Source organism: Bubalus kerabau, chromosome 11 (genome assembly GCF_029407905.1).
Source record: "Bubalus kerabau isolate K-KA32 ecotype Philippines breed swamp buffalo chromosome 11, PCC_UOA_SB_1v2, whole genome shotgun sequence".
Classification (NCBI taxonomy): domain Eukaryota; kingdom Metazoa; phylum Chordata; class Mammalia; order Artiodactyla; family Bovidae; genus Bubalus; species Bubalus kerabau.
This window is the reverse complement of record NC_073634.1, coordinates 22,630,371-22,656,521: the sequence shown is the minus strand read 5'-3', so window position 1 is coordinate 22,656,521 and position 26,151 is coordinate 22,630,371. Positions and strand designations below refer to the sequence as shown.

At 38.6% G+C, this 26,151-nt stretch overlaps 3 protein-coding genes across 8 annotated transcripts in view; 2 read left to right on the top strand and 1 right to left on the bottom strand.

Annotated features, from left to right (window-relative positions):
• The window catches only part of PRKD3 (protein kinase D3), an 86,967-nt gene extending 81,488 nt beyond the window's left edge, over positions 1-5,479 (top strand). For all 5 annotated transcript variants that reach the window (XM_055539822.1, XM_055539818.1, XM_055539819.1 and 2 more), the window contains 2 exons: positions 1,713-1,798; positions 2,662-5,479. In XM_055539822.1, the coding sequence (XP_055395797.1) occupies positions 1,713-1,798; positions 2,662-2,835 (260 nt within the window). In that variant the 3' untranslated portion in view covers positions 2,836-5,479. The remainder of the gene's footprint in view (positions 1-1,712; positions 1,799-2,661) is intronic.
• On the bottom strand, positions 1,286-24,203 carry NDUFAF7 (NADH:ubiquinone oxidoreductase complex assembly factor 7). 2 transcript variants are annotated; one of them, XR_008700188.1, is made up of 11 exons: positions 24,048-24,203; positions 23,605-23,768; positions 22,016-22,096; positions 20,967-21,077; positions 14,002-14,215; positions 12,886-12,944; positions 12,057-12,167; positions 9,447-9,590; positions 8,422-8,595; positions 7,614-7,905; positions 1,286-2,923 (listed from the first exon to the last, which is right to left on the bottom strand). XR_008700188.1 is itself a non-coding variant. In XM_055539825.1 (10 exons), the coding sequence occupies exons 1-10, from the start codon at positions 24,097-24,099 to the stop codon at positions 7,690-7,692; spliced, it is 1,326 nt and encodes a 441-aa protein (XP_055395800.1). In that variant the 5' UTR covers positions 24,100-24,203; the 3' UTR covers positions 7,425-7,689. The 2 variants fall into 2 exon arrangements, 1 of the variants encoding a protein (XP_055395800.1); XM_055539825.1 differs by lacking the exon at positions 1,286-2,923 and having other exon boundaries at positions 7,425-7,905.
• Positions 24,143-26,151, top strand: part of CEBPZ (CCAAT enhancer binding protein zeta) — a 24,783-nt gene continuing 22,774 nt past the window's right edge. The window contains exon 1 of the mRNA XM_055539817.1: positions 24,143-24,396. Within this exon, the coding sequence (XP_055395792.1) occupies positions 24,241-24,396 (156 nt within the window). The 5' untranslated portion in view covers positions 24,143-24,240. The remainder of the gene's footprint in view (positions 24,397-26,151) is intronic.

Below are 26,151 nucleotides of genomic sequence, written 5' to 3'. Positions count from 1 at the left end.
TTTGAAACTACTGAAACAGCTTTGTAATTGTGCTCCCCAGTCACCGGTGCCAAGTCCGTCTCCTGGAAATGCTGCTTTCGTCTTACTGTGCCCCCACACACCTCAGCCTCCCTGGAACCAGGCTGCAGCTGTAGGTCTCTGTGACGCGGCCCAGGTTCTCACCTTCTGGTCTCCTCTGCTACCGCTGCCCTACACAAGCTGCTTTCAGCCGTTTGCTGCATTTTGCTTTAGACCTTTCCTCTGCCTGCTCTCCTCCTTGCTGTCGAAACCCTTCCAGCCCTTCAGAGATCCCTGATCTTGTGGCTCATCTGTGAAGTCTTCCCTGAACCCCTCCAAACTGTATGATCTACTTAGGCTACTGGTTGGACGTATTTTTCCTGAAGTAATCTGTCTTTTCACAGTCACTTTTCTTATCTTCAGAACTAAATCAGGTTCTTTATACACCACTTAAAACATTTTTTAAAATTCTGCCCAGTATGAGACCTAATCATAGGGATTAATAAAACTGGGGAAAGTCTGAGGGCCAACATAGTAAATAGTAAATAGTACGCTTACTTGTTAATGACGAGATCTGATGGAAGAAGTATATATGAGGGTTTGGGGATATTGCCAGAGTCACCTTAGAGCCTCTTGGACAGTGTGGTCTATAGACCTCTTACATCAGAATCACTTGGTGAGGTTATTAAAAAGACCCTCTGGCTCCGTCCCTAAGACTCAGACTCACCAGCTGTACTGCTACTCAGGAATGCATTTTAGTAAACACACTGAATGATCCTGATGCACATAGCAGACTGCCATTTAAGGAACAATGGATATTTAGAATATAGAGAAACTAGTACTTAAACTAATTTGGGGGGAAAAAACAGGGTGGAAAAAAATCTGGAAAGCCTTGACTGGTATGACAGTATATAGATAGAACTAGAAATAGTATAGGATGGTCCTTAGTGTGGCTCATCCCTGGATGCAGACCTTAGTAACAGTTGCCTTGTTACATAAGGATTCTGTCTGTGTAGTTACATGGTTGCTTTGGTTTTGTAGTTAGCCCACATCTCCAAATAATTGGATAAAATATGCATGCTAAGATCTCACCACATACACTAAAATACCATGAACTTATTTGTTAAAACCTGTTAAGTACGAACTTTTGGTAAGAAGTTATTACCTCACTATAACTACATCTGCAGAAGCAAGGCAGTGAATGGCTTTGGCTCTTTTCCAGACCAAGCCCAAAACTAGAGAATAGCATAGCATCGTTGTGGAGGGGAAAAAAAAAAAAAAATCAGACTGTAAAGAGTCTGTTTTATTCATTTTTAAAAGTAATGGTTAATTCTTAGCACATAAAAGCATCATTCTGAGCCCTTTGTGTGTATTAAGTTTATTTCATCTTCTCAACAACCTTATTTTACAGATGAGCAAACAGGCACAGTGCAGTTAACTGACCCCATGTCACACAGTCACAACTTGGGCTCAAGCGGGCGGGCTCCAGTCTACACTTTAAACTTGTATTCTGTACTATCTCCTTAATAAACCAGGTATACTGAATTCAATAAATATTTATCAGTCACTAATATGTTAGCTTAAAGGCTATGTCCTCGAGAAGCAAATATCTTGAACCGTATATTTCTGTGGATTGAACTGCCTTCCAGGCAGAGTCACAGGTTTGGGGTGGTCAGTGCTCAGATTCACATAGCTTATTTTGTCTTTTCCCTTAGCAATTGATTTGATAAACAACCTACTTCAAGTGAAGATGAGAAAACGTTACAGCGTAGACAAATCTCTTAGTCATCCCTGGCTGCAGGTAAAAACAATGTATTTCTCTTTAGCAATCCTCATTTGAGCAGTTAGTGGTGATTTGTTTTATTTAATGAAACCACTCTTAAAAGATCATCAGATTCTACATGTCTTAGGGCCTTATGGTGTTTATTTCACCTTTTTGTAAGGTGAGCATAACACATTATATTGTCAAATATATTTTATTTTTAAAATGTCCACCAAAAGGTTTATATTTTATATTGAAAAGATCAGATATGCCATTTTAAATGTTTGGTTTAATTCCCCTAAAAGCCATTGCATAGATTTATCAAAAGATACCCCCAAACTTCAGACTAGAGAGAAGCTTTAGAACAATTACTGTAAAGGGAATGAGGGATATAAGTAACTTTAGAACAGATGTAGTCATAATTAATCTCAGCAACTATTAAATTATCCTGACAACAGAGTCTAAGCACGTTTCCCCTGTTTTGAGGAGTAAGGTGTAATCAGATTAATAGTTATTATTAACCACCTCAGAGGGCTGAGGCAGTATTTTTTTTTTTTTTTTTTTTAATTTTAGAAGAGTTACTTCCTTCATGAGAGAGACTAAATCTGAAAAAGTATCTATAACATTGCTAACCTAAAGTATTACAAATGGAACTTATTGTATAGCTAGTATTTGAAATGGCAGCCCATTCCAGTATTCTTGCCTAGAGAATCCCAGGGACATGGGAGCCTGGTGGGCTGCCGTCTATGGGGTCGCACAGAACAAGACACGACTGAAGCAACTTAGCAGCAGCAGCAGGGGGTAGGGGTTGTCAATTACATAACTAGGGTGCTAAGCAAAAAAACAAGTTAACAGTATTTTGTTTCTTTTACTGTTCATAATCTTCATTTTTTTTCCCCTAGGACTATCAGACTTGGCTTGACCTTAGAGAATTTGAAACTCGCATTGGTGAACGTTACATTACACACGAAAGTGACGATGCCCGCTGGGAAATACATGCATACACACACAACCTTGTATACCCAAAGCACTTCATTATGGCTCCCAATCCAGATGACATGGAAGAAGATCCTTAGTTACCAATGAGCTAACTTCAGTAAGGAAGCATGTCATGTCATGGACTGGTATTTTGCTGCGTAACTGTTGTTCTTTGTATGCTGTCATCTGAAAGGATGCAAAGACATGGAAAATATAAGGAATCAGTGACACCGATACTGTAGTTCATACTGAGTAGGTACAAGAGGGGAAACTGAGTCATAAAAACATAATGGAATCCAAGATGAAGCTTTTCATAAACCTTTACAACATAAGCAATAACTGGTTTTTGTATTTTTCCCTAATCATTCATTTTAGTACAATAGTGGCACTTAATTTATCTTCCCTTTCTTGTTCTTACATCATTTTTTTTTAAAAGGAGAAAAAAGGCAAGCCAGAGTCCAGTTATTGCATAGCTTGAGCAAATCATACAAGAGTTATTACACAGTTTATAACTAAACAGATTTGCATTTATGAGATAACTGAGAGGCTACCAACATGCCATTTCCTATAGACTTTAAACATTTGTTTAACTGACCACAGAGGCACTGAGGGGTTTTTCCTAGATGTCTAGAAAGGGAGTGCTGAACTGGTTTACCCTTCTCTTTTAGGTCAGTTAAACTCCAAAATAATAGTATCGCTCTAATTTCTTTGGGGTTGAAATTCTGAATATGCTCTTAACATGAAAAGTTGTCACCTTTTGTTTGTATGTTGCAACAGCCCCTAAGATTATTTGGGACAACCGATACACAAAATCAGGAGTAGGAACTGCTGGTCTAAGTGCTGAGTTGTTACATACGTCTTCCCATAGTTCAACTCTGCTGCTAAATATTCACATTCCCATTGATGCTGTTGTGATGCCACCATTAGATTCCAACATTTAATGGGTACAGATCTGAACTCTAATCGCACAATTTCTCTTTACATGGGACTGTATAATTTGAGGAAGAAAATTAAATACATGCCAAAAGTAGGGACAGTGCAGGGTCAGTTAATGCTACAGGAAAGAATAACAAACAATATTCTTTTTTTCTTCCCTTAGCTTATTGGAAGGCTTTACAGATATCTGGAATGTTTTTAAATAAATTATTTTAAGCAGTTTAGGGGAGTGGGTGGGGTAGAGCATGAAACAGTTTATAAAGAGTAGGGCTGTATTATCAGCTGAGCAAATGAAAGAATGAAGTATTTTTAAAAACACTGCAGCTCCAGCAGCCAGCTAAAGACAGTTTTTGTACCCTAACATCATATTTAAGAGGTTAGATTTTTTCATAGCTTTTAAAAGTTACTAATAGTTTCCCCAAAAAAGTTAAAGATCTAGGACTATCCACTTATAAAAAATCTAGGGGATTTGTGTTTCTTGATTCCTAAATAATCACTGTGAATGTTTTTTTCCCCCTCCAAAAAGAACAAAAGATGTGAAGGCCAAAAATCTGGCTCCACTCTTAAGCTGTGTTGACCTCAGCAGGTGACAACCTGGCTGAGCTTTGAGCTCCTCAATCTACAAAATAAAGATTATAATTCCTGCCTCTGTCTTCCTCAATGTTGTTGTGAAGATCAGATATTTATAAGCTAAAAGTTATAAAAGTGTTAACTATCATTTCCCATGCAATCTGAGATAGCAAAAGAATGTTCTTGTGAACAGAATGAGAGGGCCTTCAGAGATCCCTGAAGCTACTCCCTTGTGTAGGGCTAAAAATACCCTTGAGAGAATGGAAGCAAACACCAGTGCTCCTCTGTTCTGAGCTCTTGACATGTTTTTCCCTCACAGTAGACATGGATAAGTCATCGAACTTTGTCTCACAGATAAGGAAAGTGAGGCACAGGAAAATTAACTAGCTGCCTAAGGTCACACAGTTAGGATGTGGGTTTGAATCCAGGCAGTGTGTCTCCAGAGTCCTTATTGCTAACCATTCTGCTATACTGCCTACCGTTAGATATTCCCAGAAGACATTCCACAGTGTCTCTCACTATTTCATTCTCATACAGGAATTTAAAAAATAAAAAGCAAATTAATTATGCAAAACCTTTGGGAAATGTATTTTCCCTGTGATAGGGGGTAACTTCCCCTAATTTCTCTGTTTATACAATCAGTGTGCTCAAATGAAGTAATTTCTGAGTCACTAGGCACCCTATTGTGGTTTTACTGTGTAAGATGAAAATTAACTGGAATGCTGTTTGCTATACTTATATAATAAAACTTTACAAGCCATAAAATTAATTGCACTCTTTGTTTTTGTTATTGAGAAGTTTTCTTAGAAAAAATTGTAAAGGCACTGTCGGATAATTTGAAATTGAGTAATTTTCTCCAGTTACTGTATAACCTGCATAACCTTTTTTGTCTTGAAGTCATCATGTTTGTATAAGAAATAACTGTTAGAAACATTTGATAATGTATACAAAGTCTATAATGACATTGTTTAGTACATTTTTAATTATATCCCACTTTTTGTAAATATCCTTAAAGAAGTTTGATAATAAAATGTATTTCCATATCACTGTACTTTTCCATGTGAAAACCTGAGCTAGTAGAGGTATCCAAAGAAAATTGTATTTGGTTGTGTTATTTTCCCAGGCTTTGGTAAGAGAACTGTTTTGGAAATAGTATTTGTAAATGAAACTAATGCTATATTTAAGAACACAGATTTTTTTTATCTGACTAAAATAAAAAGCAACTCATTATTACAATTTTATACAAAATTTGAGGTTATTACCTCAAGGTCTCATTTCTTAAAAGTTTGGAATAATTAAAAGTTTTTCAGAAACTACCATTAAATATTCAACTACTGCAACTGCCAAAAGACTTAAGTAAGTTAATTTACGTTTTTCTAGGTTTTAAGAAGCACTGGCTAACTCTTTCCCCTTAATCATGAAAACTATTAAATAATTGGGAAGGGCCAACTATGGACATTTTCATTCAACACTCTGCCAGGGAACTTCCAATATAGTTAAGCTATAAATTGAAGATATACAGCTAACATTCTTTTAATCTCTCAAATTTGTGTGGCTATTACTATAATTCTTCAGAAAGTCCATGTCTGGTATTATTAAAAAGTTCTGTGAACCAAAAGAATGGGAACTTACAGAAATAAATCTTGACAGTTATCTGAAAATGAGAGAATTAACTAATTTTAGAAAATTATTCCTCCTAAGTCTGCATTTACTCTCATTCATGTTTTAATAAGTACATGTCAGGTTGATTGGTTTTACTGTGACTTTAAAATTGTTTTAATCTAATTTTGTTTTTAATTATAAAATTCACAGAAGCATATTGTAAAAAATTCAAATACCAAAAAGGAGGACAAATTAAAACAGACTTCTCACCCCTCAAACCAGACTGGCAAATTTCATAGTGATTACTGGGAGTTCATAGCAAATATAAGGCCTACCTCAAGAAAAAAAAGTTTCAAGTAAACAACCTAATCTACCACCTAAAGGAATTAGAAAAAGAACAAAGCCCAAACTTAGCATATGGAAGGAAGTAAGAGAGGAAATATAAAGTCCAGACAACAATAGAAAACATCAATGAACCAAGCACTTGTTTTTTGAAAAGATAAAATTGATACGTCTTTAGCCAGGCTCACTGAGAAGAGAGGACCCACACAGAATAAATCAAAGAGAAGAAATAATACTAGAGATACCAAAAAAATAGAATACAATGAATAGTTACATGCCAACAAATCAACCTAGAAGAAATGCACAAATTTTTAGAAACTTACCCCACCAAGACTGAATCAAGACAACCTGAACAGACCAATCACTGGTGGTGACATTGACTTTGTAATTAATAAAAAAACCAGCAAACCAAAACTCCAGGCTTCACAGAGGAATTCTAAACATATAAAGAAAAGCTAATGCCTATCCTCAAACTATTCCAGTAACAGAATGGAACACTCCCAGATTGATTCTACAAGGCCACGATTTCCCTTGTACCAAAACCAGATAAAGACTACAAAAGAAAATTACAGGCCAGTATCTCTGATGAATAAAGACACAAAAATCCGCATAAAGTAGCAAGCTGAATTCAACAATATACCATGATCAAGTGGGATGTATTCCAGGGACACATTATCTGCAGATCATTCAGTGTGATCAACGTTAATAAAAGGATTAAAATCACACAGTCATCTCAACAGACAGAATAAAGTAACAATACTCAACAGTCATTCATGATAAAACTCAACAAAGCTGATACAGAAGGAACTTATCTCAACATAATAAAGGCCATTTAACATCATACTCGGATTTCCCTGGTGGCACAGACAGTAAAGAATCTGCCTGCAATGCAGGAGATCTGGGTTCGATTCCCTGGGTTGGGAAGACTCCCTGGAGAAGGGAACAGGCAAACCCACTCCAGTACTCCTGCCTGGAGAATTCCATGGACAGAGAAGCCTGGAGGAATACAGTCCATGGGATCACAATGTCAGACACAAATGAACAACTTTCATTTTTCTTTCACTTTTGGACTTCCCTGGTGGTACAGTGGATAAGAATCTGCCTACCAATGCAGGGGACGGGTTCGATTCCTGGTCCAGAAGATTTTCACATGCCATGGAGCAACTAGTTCTATTTAATCAGCCCCCTGTGAATGGCCAGTTGTTTCCAGTTGTTATTAAACCAGTCAGTATTCATGTTTACACTTTAAAACTATAACAACCAGCTTTATTAATTACAGGATACTCAATATTTTGTTTCATTAAATTGAGAACAAACATTTGTACCAAGAATCAAATACAACCTTAAAAGATCAACTTCCAGTGGTACTGTCTGGTTTATTTTTATTGGCTATGAAGAGATAAAATACTTTAATAACTTATTTTACCTGTGATATATAAAATATGTTCCCTTTAGTCTGGTTTCTTAGGCCAACTTGGGGGTGAAAAGTCCAAACTGAAATATCACTGCCAAGCAAGTTCACCAAACCCAGCTACAGGTGATGGAGAGGGTTTTGACTGACGTGCATTCGTCTGATGATTTCTACCATGAAGTCTCTGATGAGGTACCAAGGCAAGAAAGTTGAATCTTTCTCCCATCTTCATAGGATTCATTAACATATTATACCCCTGAAGTAACTGCTGCCTCAATGATGGGTCATCTGTTTTATCTAAAAGAATCTGAAAAGAAAAAATGCCTTAGTAAAAATAACCAGAAGAAACAATTCGTAGGTATATGTAGTAATACAATGACTATTAACTATTCAATAAAACTGCTTAAAAATGTGACTTTGAGCCTCTACCTCAGAATCATGGCCTGTTTATTAAAGACATAGGTTGCTGTGACTCAAACCTACAGATTTGTATGTTTAACAAACATTCCCAGGTGGTTTAATCTACACTGAAGTGTTAAGCTGTCTTTAAGACAGTTCTAAAATTCATACCCATACAGGCAGTTAAGTTTTCTTAACAAACATTAACACTATTTGGAAGTCTTACAGAGATGCGTGAAACTTACAATCTGCTCTACCCTCAAGTGGTCTGGTTACACTGAACCCCACACTGCTGAAAAGACCACAACACCATGGATCGGACTATAAGAGCACCAAGACCACGTGAACTCACTACTTAACAGTACGTATTGAAATACTATGAAATTAAACTAGTTAGTAATAGTGAAATAAGATAAATCATTACCTTCAGCCGGACGTCAATGCCCATATTTCTTAAAAAAGTTTGCTGTTCTATTGGACCCAGGGAAGCTACTTTCCCCTGGGACATTCTACGCAAGTAACTGAAGTCCACGTCAGCTGTTAGGTCTGCTGTTCCCGGGGCAGTTAGGACATCATGAAGCCTGTGGCCACAAAACCCCTTGAACGTAATTTTTAAATGATGAGTTTTTATACTTTTATGGTTATCATTATCAAGATTAAAGAAATGCTATCATGTAGTCCACATTACATAACTGTTAAAAAGGAATATATGGCCTACATCAGGGGTTTACAAACTCTTACAACATAGCACCCTTTCTTCAAACGAGATCCTATGTGGGAAACCCACTATGAAGTACTAGGTTGCAGTGCCTGGACATGCTGCCTTTGACATCTGTTGAAAATTTCCATTAATGCCCATGGTGATAAAGAGAGAATTCTCCAGATGAACTCAGGTTAACAGAACCGAGACGGTGTTTTACAAAGTGTATCCATCAGCTATATGCATTGTTATCACCTAAGAACATGTTACTGAACTCTTCCCAGACCTAGCAAATCAGAATCCTGGAGGTAAATCTAGAGAAACAGTGTTTTAAAAAAAACTCTCCAGGTTTTTCTTTAAAAAAAAAAAAAATAAATAAATAAATAATAAAGTTAAACTTTTTTTTTTTTACTGAAGGGAGGAGAAATTTTTAAGAACTTTTTAAGAAAATCTTCCCACTTGAATTATTCAGATGTTTACTAGAATCTATGCAAACCTAGGTTCTGCAACTTAAGGAATAATGTAGATAATCTAGACCCTGTTCAAAGGAAAGGTGGACAGTAAAATACTGGATTAAGGGTGATTATAACAACATAGATTAATTATAAAATATGTAATGCAGCAAGGACAGACACGGTAGAAACCAAAATGAGATACATATCTTCAATGAACTTCAACCCTAACATATGACAACTAAGTAGACTGTACCAGTTAAATTCTGATACATCACGTGACTGAATTATACATACTCGGAAGGTGTCTGTCTTAGTCCCGTCATGACCATAATCCGCGATCAGGGCAGCACCTCCAGTTAGTGAAATGCGTTGAGAAAGTTCCTGAATAACAACACCAGCCTCAGGACACACTTCCACATGATCCCTTGTTTCATCATTCTAGTAAGGGAATAGTTGAATCAAAATACATCATTCAAAAAACTTGTTTCCTTAGGGTTTTCCTACAATGAGCATTTCTCAGTTATAATAAAAACAAATTCCTTCTCAATACGAATATGTTGTCTACACTCAACTTTTCACATGACACCCTTTTTATTATATAGAACTCCTTGGTTCTCTGATGCCATCCACTCAGTTTACAAACACGTTTTATTTTGATGCCTTATATAAAAAGCCATAAGTCCTCCCAACCCTCCAGATGGCTAAGTACATTATCATTTTATTTACGGTGATTCTACTTCTATATCATAATTCATATAAATATATTCTACTGGGCTGAAACCATGGGAAAGGGATTTTTGCCTGGAACAGTGTCTGGCACATAAAAGACACTAAAAACTTGTGCTGGAAGAACAAATGAAATAAATCCAATATAACAAAACAGAGCCTATTATTAAGTATATCTGCTTTCTTTGGGGGCAAAAGGTACCCCACTGATATACCCTAAACATTATAAGTTAATACCAGCTTATAAACCAGTGTCAATGTACCTGAAGCCCTTATTTCCCAAGATGTTCAACTGTTAAGGGTCTTCAAGAAGTACATACTAGCTTAGAAAGTATATGAACAATAAATAATAATACTTGCCAACTGGATTAGTATATATTAAATTTCACTAATTCCTGTTACTGAACAAAATTTTTTCTTCAATATGCAACTATACATTAACTTTTGCTCCCTCTTAACACCTATTAGAAAAGACCCTGAGGTGGCAGAGGATGAGATGGTTAGATGGCATCACCAACTCAATGGACATAAATCTGAGCAAACTCTGGGAGATGGTGAAGGACAGGGAAGCCTGGCGTGCTGCAGTTCATGGGGTCGCAAATAGTCAGACATGACTTAGTGACTAAACAACAGAAAGTCTCTGCCTATAATAGCACAGGTCTAAGAGGTATAGAGTCAGGCAGACTCAGCCCCTGAGTCTCAGCTCATCCACTGCTTACTAGAGACAAGTTACTTCACCTTTCACAGTCTAGTTCCTCAGTACATATTCTAGCCTTACTGTGAGGATTAAATGAAATAATAAACCACTAAGCCCCCAGTGTGTGTTAGTCACTCAGTCGTGTCGGACTCTGCAACCCCATGGACTGTAGCCCACAAGGCTCCTCCATCCTTGGAATTCTCCAGGCAAGAACACTGGAGTGGATTGCCATTCACTTCTCCAGGGCATCTTTCCCACCCAGGGATCAAACCCAGGTCTCCTGCACTGCAGGCAAATTGTTTACCAACTGAGCCACCAGGGAATCCTAACTTAGTTGGCTTTATCAAGTAAGCCCCCCATGCTATTTGATAAATTCCGTGGTGTGACTACATAAACCATGGGACCACTTTCAAGCATAAGCTGACAGGCCTCAGCGTTCTGTGCTGGCATTCTTTACATCCTACACTGCTTGCTCTTCAGGACAACAGATTTCCATTCCCATTCGCTCCATCCAAATGAGAGGGAGAAGTCATCACCCCCCTCTTCTAAGTGCACACTGTTCAAGTGAAGAACTAACAACAATCAGCTCTCAGAGGGTCAGCTTCTGGAAGCTTTATGAATTTGATTCTCACTCAGGTAAAATTAGGTAGCCACAATATGAAAACGCAGAAATGTTCACAAACACTTAGGCTGATATTTTAAATCTGTGCTTTGCAAAGAAAACTTAATTCACAGGTTTATGTTCAAAAGCTTGTAAAATCAATAACTTCTGAGGCAGAAATCCTTAGTTATGGTCTACAAAGTAGAAATCCTTTTTTTCTCAGCTCAAAAAAGGGGAGGTGGGTGGGATAAAACAGGCAATCTAAAGCCCAAACATGCCTGGGAAGTAAAGGATTTTTGAATCATTAAACCCAAACCTAAGATCTGTAGCCTCTTGAGATTATGCAGCAGTATATCCACCATTTGGCAGACTAAAATCAGACTAGAATCATGTGCCATACTGTTGAAGATGCCTTTTTTCTCTTTCACCCAAATTTAGATTTGAGAAAAAATGCATGCTCCAACAGTAGCCCAAAGAGAGTGATAATAAAACTGACCTAAGGATAGTTTTGAGAATTGAATGAGAAACTAGAGTAATACAAGGTATTTAATAAATATTGTTATTGCTACTTTACTATACACTGTTCAACACTGTTTTCACAGACACATAACTCCCTGTCAAGTAAACAATACTGTCACCATTTGATAGAGAGCTGGGGGAGACAGACCCGGAACTTGCTGAGTACGCACTTAAATTCTTATTACATGAAGCTCACACAGCCAAGGAATGACTTGAACCCATTCTGACAGATCCTATGGATTTCCACTATCAATAAAAAGCTCTTCTCATGTTACAAGGAACTCTAAAATAGGAACTCAGAAAATAAGACCGAAGATTGGGTTGGCAATAAACTTACGAAAAAAAAAAAACTTATTCCTACTTGTATGAACGCTTCTGCTGGGGTGGCACATGGCGCCAAAACAAATCTCAGTTTATCAGAAACCTGTGGGTCAATATCAACAAGTACTTCTCGCCATCCGTGTGGTGTTTTCTAAACACAAATAACAAAAAAAGAAATTTCTGCAAGTCTGTTCTCAAAACTGCCTTTATCAAAATAGCAAATCTTCTCCTCTTATCATATATAAGCTAGATAAATAACATTTACAGAACACTTTACCACTTGAAATTTTTTAAAGGCATTACTTCATTTCCTTTGAATAATATGAGTAGACTGACAGATGCAAACTATTAATGTTGCTTAGATAAGAAATGGAGGAGAAAGTAAGCAACATGGTAAGTGCCCCCAAAACAGAAAACAGACTTAGAAGGACTAATCAGAAGCTTCACCAACAAATTGCTACATAATAATATTAATATATACTCTTAGCCCTAGAAGTTACCAGTACACATGCACTGCTACCAAATCTTAAATTTCCTCACAGAAAGAATGAAGAAAATTTTTAATTTTTAGAATTTAAAAATATTTCCTAAAAAAGTTATCCTTCATTGTACTATAATCATTTACCATCTCATATTCCCATACATCTTTATCCCAGAAGAATTAAGAATTCTTCATAATTATCCTAAGAGAATTAAGAATACTTAATATTTCACTTTTGCTTTTCAATTATTTTCAATTATTTATATTCATCAAACTTCCAAATATAGCTAGCTTCAAACAGTAAAAATTAAACACCATAAATGTTTATTCTTACAACAAAAAGCCCTTTGTTATTCAATTATAAATGTGACTTCTTTCCCATCAGTACCTGAAACTTATGCACAGGAAGAACATCGAAAAATTCATGTGCGAGATAAAAGCTGTACTCTATTTAAAACAGAAGAGACAAATTAACACTTCAGCATTTTCAAGGCAATAAATTGGTTCTTTTGGACATTAGCAAAAAGAAAATGCATAGTTCTTCATACGGGAAGTTGTGATGCTTGCGTAATTACCACTTTCACAGAATCATCCACCTCTTCACAGGAAACCTACTGTGCAGAACTTATACAGGAGGAACTATCACTATTCTCATTTTCCACACAGAGGATCCCAATTATCAGTTTAATCTTTAATTCATCACTAAGAATGAAATGAATCAAGCATAAGCTGAAATGGAAGAACTCAAATCTGTTAGCTAGAAGAGGATTTGAATTTCCTAAAATCATATGAGATGGTGAAGGCCAGGAATGGCTGTGGCACCTTGGCCAGGGTCAGGCTATACCACTTTAGGTTTGACCTGGGGCTCGTCAATATAATATTCTTGAGGAATACTAGGATTTCTCCACCACCCTTTACAAGTAAGGATAATCCAAAGACTACAATATTAAACTCATCTAAGGGACTTCCTGGTGGTCCAGTGGCTAAGACTCCATGCTCCCAATGCAGGGTACCTGGGTCAATTCCTGTTTAGGGAACTAGATCCCATATGCTGTAACTATTAATAACAGATTCTACATGCCGCAACGAAGATGGAAGTTCCCACGAGCTGCAACTAAGATCCAGTGTGGCCAAATAAATAATTTTTAACTAAAAAAGTAAACTCATCTCCTAACATTGCTTCCTTCAGCCCCACTGCCTTGGGCAGCTTCATCATCAGTACTATCTTAGGGGTTGGGAAAAACTGAAGTATACAACAGAGATCCCTATTTTGGTTTTGTCTGGTTTTTGCAACACTGCATGAAATTCACTGCTTCTCAATGTTAGGTGATTTTATTTTCTAACACAATGCTCTTCTCCAGAAAAAAATATTTGTTAATCTCTATAAGTACGGGGATTGGCAGCACTAACTCAGTCTATTATATTGCAAAACAAGGTTGTGCTCACATATCACTGTGAGGGGCTGTGATCAAAATTCTTTCATTAATCAAAGTAAAATAATTACCTTTTGGAACATCTTGAAGATCTCGGTACCAGGAAACTGGAATTCCAGATTTAGTGACACCTTTCATATATACTGGGGATTCAGCATTTTGCTCTAATGGGACCTTCTCTTCAGTCAACGTTAATGCTTGAATCTCACTTAATTTCTGGCTCACCTCTACCAGATGTAGTGAAATGTCACAGTTTTTCAGCAAAGACCCAAGCTGACTAAATACCTAAATATAAAAAGAAGAAATTGGCAAAATACAGAGTGTTGAATAGATTTTAGGTTTTCTAGCCATTTATTTCAATAATTTGTCAGTATCAGAGTAGAAGTAATAACTGGTTTCAGAGAAATTTCTTCTTCACACAGGTCACTCTCCAGCAGTCTATAAGAACTGAAACTTATTGGAGTTATTAAACATAGTCTATATGAGAAATGAACAGTCTACAGTACCATTTGCTTTCCTACTGATACAAATTAGAATTATGACTAACAAATGAAAATAAAAGCTTTAGCATCCAATAAAAACAATTATTCAGATTAGGGAGTCTAAAAAAGACCAAGGAAATAAAATTTATATGGCCTTGATTTTAACTTTGAAAAAATGGAGATTTATTACTTGTAAGACCTGGAAATTGAATATGTGACACCTGGTGCCATATAGCATGTTCATGGACAGAGAGCTAGGCTTGATTTTAAAAAGCTTCCCTGTCTATAAAACAGTCTCACCCGAGATGATCAGAATGTATCCACAAGAAATTGGATTTGAACAGCACTAATAACTTCACATTATTAGTGAAGCAATCCCACGTCCAAGGAGCACCGGCTGCGTGGGTGCAGGAGGGCGGAGAGGAGCTATTCCATGTTCAAGGTCAGGAGGGGCAACCGTGAGGAGATACCCCTTGTCCAAGGTAAGAAGCAGTGGCTGCGCTTTGCTGCAGCAGCCGTGAAGAGATATCCCACGTCCAAGGTAAGAGAAACCCAAGTAAGACGGTAGGTGTTGCGAGAGGGCATCAGAGGGCAGATACACTGAAACCACAATCACAGAAAACTAGTCAATCTGATCACACAGACCACAGCCTTGTCTAACTCAATGAAACTAAACCATGCTGTGTGGGGCCACCCAAGACGGGTGGGTCATGGTGGAAAGGTCTGACAGAATGTGGTCCACTGGAAAAGGGAATGGCAAACCACTTCAGTATTCTAGCCTTGAGAACCCCATAAACAGTATGAAAAGCCAAAAAGTTAGGACACTGAAAGATGAACTCCCCAGGTCGGCAGGTGCCTGATATGCTACTGGAGATCAGTGGAGAAATAACACAAGAAAGAATGAAGAGACGGAGCCAAAGCAAAAACAACACTCAGTTGTGGATGTGACTGGTGATAGAAGCAAGGTCCGATGCTGTAAACAGCAATATTGCATAGGAACCTGGAATGTCAGGTCCATGAATCAAGGCAAATTGGAAGTGGTCAAACAGGAGATGGCAAGAGTGAACATCGACATTCTAGGAATCAGTGAACTAAAATGGACTGGAATGGGTGAATTTAACTCAGATGACCATTATATCTACTACTGTGGGCAGGAATCCCTTACAAGAAATGGAGTAGCCATCATGGTCAACAAGAGTCCGAAATGCAGTACTTGGATGCAATCTCAAAAAAGACAGAATGATCTCTGTTCATTTCCAAGGCAAACCATTCAATATCACGGTAATCCAAGCCTATGCCCCAACCAGTAACACTGAAGAAGCTTAAGTTGAACGGTTCTATGAAGACCTACAAGACCTTCTAGAACTAACACCCCAAAAAAATGTCCTTTTCATTATAGGGGACTGGAATGCAAAGTAGGAAGTCAAGAAACACCTGGAGTAACAGGCAAATTTGGCCTTGGAGTATGGAATGAAGCAGGGCAAAGGCTAATAGAGTTTTGCCAAGAGAACGCACTGGTCATAGCAAACACCCTCTTCCAACAACACAAGAGAAGACTCTACACATGGACATCACCAGATGGTCAACACCGAAATCAGATTGATTATATTCTTTGCAGCCAAAGATGGAGAAGCTCTATACAGTCAGCAAAAACAAGACCAGGAGCTGACTGTGACTCAGACCATGAACTCCTTATTGCCAAATTCAGACTTAAATTGAAGAAAGTAGGGAAAACCACTAGACCATTCAGGTATGACCTAAATCAAATCCCTTATGATTATACAGTGGAAGTGAGAAATAGATTTAAGGGACTAGATCTGATAGACTTAGTGCCTGATGAACTATGGACGGAGGTTCGTGACATTGTACAGGAGATAGGGATCAAGACCATCCCCGTGGAAAAGAAATGCAAAAAAGCAAAATGGCTGTCTGGGGAGGCCTTACAAATAGCTGTGAAAAGAAAAGAAGTGAAAAGCAAAGGAGAAAAGGAAAGATATAAGCATCTGAATGCAGAGTTCCAAATAGCAAGAAGAGATAAGAAAGCCTTCCTCAGCAATCAATGCAAAGAAACAGAGGAAAACAACAGAATGGGAAAGACTAGAGATCTCTTCAAGAACGTTACAGATACCAAGGGAACATTTCATGCAAAGATCGGCTCGATAAAGGACAGAAATGGTATGGACCTAACAGAAGCAGAAGATATTAAGAAGAGGTGGCAAGAATATACAGAAGAACTGTACAAAAAAGATCTTCACGACCCAGATAATCACGATGGTGTGATCACTGACCTAGAACCAGACATCCTGCAATGTGAAGTCAAGTGGGCCTTAGAAAGCATCACTATGAAGAAAGCTAGTGGAGGTGATGGAATTCCAGTTGAGCTATTTCAAATCCTGGAAGATGATGCTATGAAAGTGCTGCACTCAATATGCCAGCAAATTTGGAAAACTCAGCAGTGGCCACAGGACTGGAAAAGGTCAGTTTTCATTCCAATCCCAAAGAAAGACAATGCCAAAGAATGCTCAAACTACCACACAATTGCACTCATCTCACACGCTAGTAAAGTAATGCTCAAAATTCTCCAAACCAGGCTTCAGCAATACATGAACCATGAACTTCTAGATGTTCATGCTGGTTTTAGAAAAGGCAGAGGAACCAGTGATCAAATTGCCAACATCTGCTGGATCATGGAAAAAGCAAGAGAGTTACAGAAAAACATCTATTTCTGCTTTCTTGACTATGCCAAAGCCTTTGACTGTGTGGATCACAATAAACTGTGGAAAATTCTGAAAGAGATGGGAATACCAGACCACCTGACCTGCCTCTTGAGAAACCTATATGCAGGTCAGGAAGCAACAGTTAGAACTGGACATGGAACAACAGACTGGTTCCAAATAGGAAAAGGAGTATGTCAAGGCTGTATATTGTCACCCTGCTTATTTAACTTATATGCAGAGTACATCATGAGAAACGCTGGGCTGGAAGAAGCACAAGCTGGAATCAAGACAGCTAGGAGAAATATCAATAACCTCAGATATGCAGATGACACCACCCTTATGGCAGAAAGTGAAGAGGAACTAAAAAGCCTCTTGATGAAAGTGAAAGTGGAGAGTGAAAAAGTTGGCTCAAAGCTCAACATTCAGAAAACGAAGATCATGGCATCTGGTCCTATCACTTCATGGGAAATAGATGGGGAAACAGTAGAAACAGTGTCAGACTTTATTTTGGGGGGCTCCAAAATCACTGCAGATGGTGATTGCAGCCATGAAATTAAAAGATGCTTACTCCTTGGAAGGAAAGTTATGACCAACCTAGATAGCATATTCAAAAGCAGAGATATTACTTTGCCAACAAAGGTCCGTCTAGTCAAGGCTATGGTTTTTCCTGTGGTCATGTATGGATGTGAGAGTTGGACTGTGAAGACAGCTGAGCACCGAAAAATTGATGCTTTTGAACTGTGGTGTTGGAGAAGACTCTTGAGAGTCCCTTGGACTACAAGGAGTTCCAACCAGTCCATTCTGAAGGAGATCAGCCTTGGGTGTTCTTTGGAAGGAATGATGCTAAAGCTCAAACTCCAGTACTTTGGCCACCTCATGCAAAGAGTTGACTCATTGGAAAAGACTGTGATGCTGGGAGGGATTGGGAGCAGGAGGAGAAGGGGACAACAGAGGATGAGATGGCTGGATGGCATCACCAACTCGATGGACATGAATTTGAGTGAACTCCAGGAGTTGGTAATGGACAGGGAGGCCTGGTGTGTTGCAATTCATGGGGTCACAAAGAGTCAGACACGACTGAGCAACTGAACTGAACTGAACTGAATAACTTCACAGTTTAACTTTGAGATTCTTTCCATTTCAATTTTTCCTCAGCTACACATACTTTGGTTTTTTGGCCATTGTAAACATAAGGAGAAAAAAAACAAATATACTAATATTTTATCAATACACATTAATGCAAAATATTCAATGCTAACTGCGTAAGTACATCAATTTTTTTTCACTTGAATTTAATATTCACTGGTGATATGCATCCTACTTTTGAGATCTGTATATGCAGATACTGACTGATAAGGACAAGACAACTTTTTCAAATTCAGTTTTGAGATGAAACTACATACGGAAAACTTCTTCCTAACAGAAAAATGTGAGAGTTGAACTATAAAGAAAGCTGAGCTCTGAAGAATTCATGCTTTTGAACTGTGGTGTTGGGGAAGACTCTTGAGAGTCCCTTGGACTCCTAGGAGATCCAACCAGCCCATCTTAAAGGAGATCAGTCCTGAGTGTTTATTGGAAGGACTGATGTTGATGCTGAAATTCCAATACTTTGGCCACCTAATGCGAAGAGCTGACTCATTTGAATAGACCCTGATTTGGGAAGGATTGAGGGCTGGAGGAGAAGGGGACGTCAGAGGATGACATGGTTGAATGCCATCACCGACTCAATGGACATAGGTTTGGGTAGACTCCAGGAGTTGGCGATGGACAGGGAGGCCTGGCATGCTGTAGTTCACGGGGTCACAAAGAGTCAGACACGACTGAGCAACTGAACTGAAGAGAAATATCCTTCAGAAATCTGATCAAAAATAAAACATCTGTAATTATGCCTTTGGCTATTTTCTTTATATTCTTTGGCTGTTTCAGAGTTCTTAGAACTTGAAATAGGGAAGCATCCTCAAGACATTTTTAACACCTGTGGGTATAGTTTGGTGCATATAGTTTGGAGCACAGAGTTTAAGGTATGGCAAATGGTTGTGAACATCTTATATTGGTAAGAGGGTAGCTATTGAAGACGCGTAGGCAGGGGAATTGATAAAGCCAAACATTTTCTTTCCAAAAAACAAACCTAACAGTTGGATTATAGGGAGGCAAGGATGAAGGATTTGGTATTAACACATACACACTACCATATATATAAAACAAGTGAACAAGGACCAGCAAAAACCATAAAACAGGTGAACAACAAGGAACTATATTTAGTATCTTATAATAACCTATAATTGAAAATAATCTGAAAATAAATATATATAATCACTTTGCTATAACCTGAAACACTGTAAATCAACTATACTTCAATAAAAAAAATTCAAGAAAAATACCTGTGGGCTTAATTTTTAAGGTGCTTGAGACAAAATATTGTTTGAGAATTTTATTATTTTATATTCAAATGACTTTGTCAATTTAAAAAGATACAAAATTGAGCCCTGAAAACGTAAGTCAGTAGGTCTTTTCCACTCTGAGCCATACAATATAATGATTCTTCTTCATCAGACAATTGTAAATTAAAAAAAAAACTTCAATTCCTAATTTCAAGCAGAAATTACATAACATCAGCAAATTTTAATTTCTTGAAATTGAATGGGTGTTGTTTTTTTTTTTTTCTTTTTTACACGAATTATCACGTACATGCAAAATAAACTCACAATTTATTTTGGATCATACAATATGAGTGACTTTGATGTTAACAGATAATGTCCAGTAGCTAGTCACAGGAGTTACACCAAATTATACTTATAAGCAGCATGAGAGAGTCCCCTTGCTCCTCATCCTCACCAAGTCTTTCTAATTTTGAGTAGAATGGTTTCACTGTGATTTTAACTTTCATTTCTCTGACTACCAATGAGTCTGAGCATCTTTTTGTATTTGTTGATCATATGGATTTCCTCTTCTATGACAGGTCTGTTTACATCTTTGGCTTGGCTTTTCTGTTGAGTTCTCTGTCACTTTCTTATGGATTTAAAGGAGTTTTTTATGTATTCTAACTGTCAGTTCTTTGTTAGTTGTATGTGTTAAAAATAACTCCTCCCACTTTGTGCTTTGTCTTGTCACTTTATGGTATTTTTGAAGAACAAAAAGGTCCTAGTTTTTTTAAAGAACAAAAAAGTTCTTAATTTTAACATAATGGAAATTATTAATCTTTTTCTTTGTGGCTTCTGCTTTTTTACATCAATTTTTAAAACTCCCTACTCAAAAGATGAATACATTCTTCCATAATGTCTTCTAAATGTCTTACACTTTTTAACTCACATTCTCCCCAAACCCCCACTTTTTAAGATTACAAACAGATAATAAGTAATGATTCATTATATTACCTTGACATTATATTTTAGCTGAGAAATATGAGAGAAGGAGGCTGAAAGCCAAGGAAATCAACAAAGTTTTCAAACTCAGTTAAAAGTAACAAGATTCTGGACTTTCTTGGTGGTCCAATGGTTAAGAATCCACCTCCAATGAAGGGGACACAGGTTCAACCCTGGTCCAGGAAGATTTCACATGATGTGGGGCAACTTAGCCCCTGAGCCACAACTACTCAGCCTGTACTCCAGAGCCTGCGGCCCGCAACATACTGAAGCCCATGCACCCTGGAGCTTGTGCTCTGTAACAAGAGAAGTCGCTGCAATGAGAAGGCCTCGCACCACAACTACAGAGTAGCCCCCATTTGCCATAACTAGAGAAAGCCCATGCAGCAGTGAATACTCAGCACATTAAAAATAAATAAAACTAAATTTTAAAAACAGGTAACAAGATTCAGGTACATGAGACTTTGTTACTTACCCTCAAAATATCTCCCAAGAGGGTTCCCTTGCCTGGGCCTAGTTCCACCAGTTGGAAAGCTGCATTTTTTCCAGCAGCTATCCATTCACTGATGAACCATATCCCTAGGAGCTGTGAGAAGGAAAGAACTACATTTGAGCATTATAAAGCATAAAAGGATACCAGGATATAAAACCATGTAAACAGACTTTATACCAGAAAGCAGAACGTGTGCAAACAACTATACATGTTATTCAACAAGTTCATATATGTATACACACATAGGAACTTCGCAGTACAACACATCCCACTTACGATGCTTAGTCACAGAAGAAAACACCTAGCTAAAAGGCAGCCTCCACTATAAAAGGTCTCATGACACGTACTGAAAGGTACTAGTACTTGAAAGCGAACAGACATATGAAGCACGATTAGGCCATTTCTTCATATTCATGCAATTTCAATAATCACATAGCTTTAAGTGATAGTTAATCTTTTTTAATGCCTAGATTCTTCTTCCTTTTGTGTACTATTTCCTATTTCTAAATTGATCAAAGATTATATAAGGAAATAAATGAACTAGAATTCCTGAAAAGAATACAAAGTTTCCTCAAAGGAGACATCTACTATAAATACAGCTAAATAAGAAATAGGGGCTTTAGCGCACATCTTGATCCCACTGATTCCTCAGTGTTTTTTTTAATCTTTTCTCTCTTCCTTCTTTGGTACTCCCAACTTCCTTTTACACCTCACCTGTTGTCTCTCTCCATCCTTCCACTCTCATTTTTCATCTGGTTCTCCTCTTTTCGAATGCCTCACCTTCTGTCTCTTTTCTTTCTCTTTCCTTTTGTTCTTCATATGGCTACATTTCCTTTTCTACATAAAGTATAAACCTTTTAAATGTCCTCTATATACCTCTATTCTTTCAGTATACAAACCACTAAAAAATTAAAACTTCATGAATCACAAAAAACAAAACTTATAAAACACTACTGCAGAATAATACTACTTGATTTTCTCTCAAATGTTTGTAACAATTAGTTTATTCTATAGTTTATATTGAATATTACCTCCCCAAACATCTGACTTATTTCAGGTGAAGTAATGAAATCTCCTTCTTCTCCTAGCATGTCACGGTTCATATAATAGCCCTACATAAGAAGAAAAAAATGGAGAAAACATTAATTTTCAAATAAGCTTTTTAAAACACCCCTCCAAAATCTTATATAATGTATACAACTAGAAAAACAAGTATTTCGTAAGAAAGTTCTCTCTTCTAAATAAGCAAAATAAACAGTGCCTTTACCTAGATTTTACAAAGTAACAGTCATTTTGCAGAACTGGTAGAAAAACATAACTAAGGCACTTCCACAACCCCTATTCCTACCACACTATTTGCTTCCAATCCCTATCAATCTGGGTGTTGTCTTTTTCACCCTCAGAATTAGTTAAAACAATCCACAGTGATCTTGTGCAATTATTTGCTCCCTGGCTCATTTTCTCACCAGAACTTAAGTGCGGTGCTCCACTGTCCACTGCAGTATTTCCAGAGGCTGAAACAGTGTGCGCCATAGATGGCGCCTCAACAAATGGATAAATGAAGAGCAGATCTCAACTCGAACCCAGGTAAGTGTGTTTTAAAGTTTCTCCTTACCTGAAATTTTGGTACACTGTAGCACTGTATACAGGCATTAAAGGATCCCTTCTTTTACTAAACCTCTGGACCCTGAGTCATTCCACTACATCCAAAAGCAAAAGGAAGATGAACCCTGGGATTCCACAGATCTCATGATTCAACCCAAAAAAAGTGAAACACTGAAATAAAAGAACCACAGGCTTTCACCAAGTGGCTCTGTACAGCAGAAAGGAAAGGAAAGTCAGAAAGCTGTAACAATGCCTAATGCTGTAACATAAAGGTCCAGACCTCCCATTCTCAATGGAATATGCTTCCAATGCCTGCTGATGCCTTCACAACACAGCTTTCCAAGCACCAAATTCATACTTCCTGTTGCCTACTGCACGTGCCACCTGAGTCCCACAAACACTTCAAATTCATCCACTGAACTCAACTCTGTCCTACCTCTTCCTACTCCTGTATTCTCTTCTTCCTGAAAAATAACTCCAACAACTACCATAAACCCAAGTAGGGAAGTCATCCTTCCTCATCTCATAAATCCACTTGGTTACATTGTCTCCTTAACATCTTTGGAATGTGTCCTGTCTTTAATGACACTGCCGCTGACTTGACCCAGCCCTGACCAATTGACAGATTGATTTATCTGTCCCAAGGTCTTCAATACTTTGGTCAACTGATGCAAAGAACTGACTCATTGGGAAAGACTCTGATGCTGGGAAAGACTGAAGACAGGAGGAGAAGGGAACGACAGAGGATGAGATAGTTGGATGGCATCACCAACTCAATGGACATGAGTTTGAGCAGGCTCCAGGAGTTGATGACGGACAGGGAAACCTGGCGTGCTGCAGTCCATGAGGTCGCAAAGAGTCGGACATGACTGAGCGACTGAACTGAACTAAAGGTTTTCAAGCCTGACTCTTGCCCTGGGAGGCTCCCGCCAGGGCTGAGGGCCCTCGGGCTCCTCTGCGCACATCCCACAGCGCTGCTCGAGTGGGCCTGGTGGCCTGGTGCCCCGACCCATACCTTGGCTGGGTTCGTCAAGACCTCCTTCATGTACTCGGCCACAGTGATGGGACCAGTAGACTTGATTTTGTATATAAGATGCCTCAGCATGGGGGTCACAGAATTGTTTTCTGCAGGCTCATTCCCAGAGCTTAAGTAGTTTCCTCTCCAAAGGCAAGGAAGGACTGCAAAAAAAAAAAACAAACCATTAAACGGAACTCATTAGAAATCTTAAGTGTTGACACAGCAGCCTGAGTGATTTCAAGGCGCCTTCGTCAACCTTTCACTTAGCCAAAGCCAGAAAAGCGGTCTCGGGCCACAATCGGCCCAAGACCACACAGCCATTCCATGTCCTAGGCTGGACTCCAGTCTGCAGCCCAGAGCGCCCCAGAGTCCTCTCAACTGAGGAAGGCGCCCCGGGCGGTTTCCAAGGCAACAAGGGTTTGAGCACCGCAATCTCTTACCTGCGCGCACTGCGCACAGCCGCCTAGCGCCGGCTGCCGCCAAGAAGTTCATGCTTAACTTCGCCTGCGCTAAAGCTTCGCCCGGAAATGGGGATTGCGCCTGTTTCCTGTGAGGGCCACGCCCCTTACAGGAAGTACGTCACTCGGCCTAACGGAAGAAAGCTAGGGGCCTTGCGCGCGTGCCTTGCTTGCTATGGCGGCAGCCGAGAAACCTTTAGAGTTCCATGCCAAACGGCCCTGGGGCCCGGAGAAAGGGCTAGAAGATCCAGACGAAGACGAAGAGGATGATAACGATGAAACCGAGGATGCGTTCTCCCTTCAGGAAGTGTTACGGCTCGGAGGCACCAAGGTAATGGCCGCGGGCTCCCGAAGACAGGAGACAGGCGTGTGGAGGGGTCGCGAGTGGAATTGCCCCGCGAGTAGCGGATCAAGTGGCCCAGCAGCCCCCGAGCTGCGGAGCAGGAGCTCGCAGCTCAGACTCCAGCTTCGAAATGTACTCTGCGCGTTTCCTGCACTTCTTTCCCGTAATATTGCAAGAAAAATGTCGTTTAGAATTGAACTTTTTTTTGCCGTGTCTTTTCTTAAAATGTAGGTTATCTTCTCTTTTTATTGACGTAGTATATAAATGGCACTCCATCAGGTCGGAGAGGACTGTTGTTCCGACCTCTTGACATCCGTGTTTGGGATCCCACTAGTGTTAGAATCTTAAGTACACACACCTCACTTTACGCTCAAGAATCTTTCTGCGTTCTTGGAATTTACATATTAATGAAACGGTAACCAAACTTTGAAATACACAGTATATCTAACGCTGAGTAAGAGCTATGACGAAAGCTAAAACGAGAGAGGATAATGAGTGGGAAAGGACTTACAGTTTTAAACTAGGTGATTGGGGAATCCACCACTGAGTGAGCAGAAAACTGGAGGGAAGAAAGGAGTGAGCCCTTTTGGTTTTGTTGTCCCAGGAACAGTAAAATAGTGAGCTGAGGTCAAGTGAGGTGAGAGAAGAGCGGTAAGAAATGAGGTCAGAGACATAAGAGGGTGGACTTATGCTCTCATTTTATGGGAAACCGTTAGAAGATTTGGAGCAAATATGTGACAGTTTGGCTTTGTATTAATTGTTTTGAGGGTAGACTTCTGGGCAGTGTGGGAGAGGGCGGAGTGGGGTCAGTGATTAGAGGCAGGAGAAATGCCTTTTCCCTGGGCAGACTGACAGTTTGGTCTGTACTTGGGTTGCATTTTAAAGGAGGAAGTGCATAATGAAAGATCTTCTTTCTCACTTTAATCTCCAGCCATGCAGTTTCCTCTTCAGGAAGCAGTCATTTTAGTGTTTTTTATATCTTTCAAACAAATACACACACCCCTGTATGTGTTATTTTTTACACAAAAGGTGTAGTATATCTATACTATTTGATGCTTCCATATCAGTATACAAAGTTCTGTCATTGGTTTTATGTCAGCATAAATCATTAATTTATCTAACCAGCCATTGATTGCGGATATTTGTCAGTCTTTTGCTATTTTAAATAATGCTTCAGTAAATAGCCTTGAATATGTATATCTTTCCCCACATTAGTAAGTGGATGTATAAATTTATAGAAATGGAACTTTGACTCAGTCAAAGGATGTCTGTCAGGTATTTTGATTGAAGTTGGCAAATTGCTTTCCATAGAGAACTTCCATCAGCAATATGGGAAAGTGCTTTTTTCCGTCACCCTCTCCCCAGCACCGCCTGTGTTAGTATCATCTATGTTTGTCTGACATGTTTAGAAATGGATATGTCGTTGTGATTTTAATTTGGACTTCTTTAAATGTGAGTGAGGTTAGGCATCTTTTCATTTTTTTAAAAAACCTCTTACTTGTTTATATACTTGCACATCTTTCTGTCGGATTGTCACTTCCTTAACTGATGCAGAGGAACTTTTATATTAAATATTAAGCCAGATTACTTTGATATGAGTTGCCAGTTACTGTTTTTTCCAACTTATCTGTCTTCTGATTTTTGTAAATGTTTTGTGTGTACGAGAGAATGGTAAATTTATCCATTCTTTTCCATATGGGACCTGAGTTTTATGTCATATTTAGAATTTTTCCCTACCCTGTT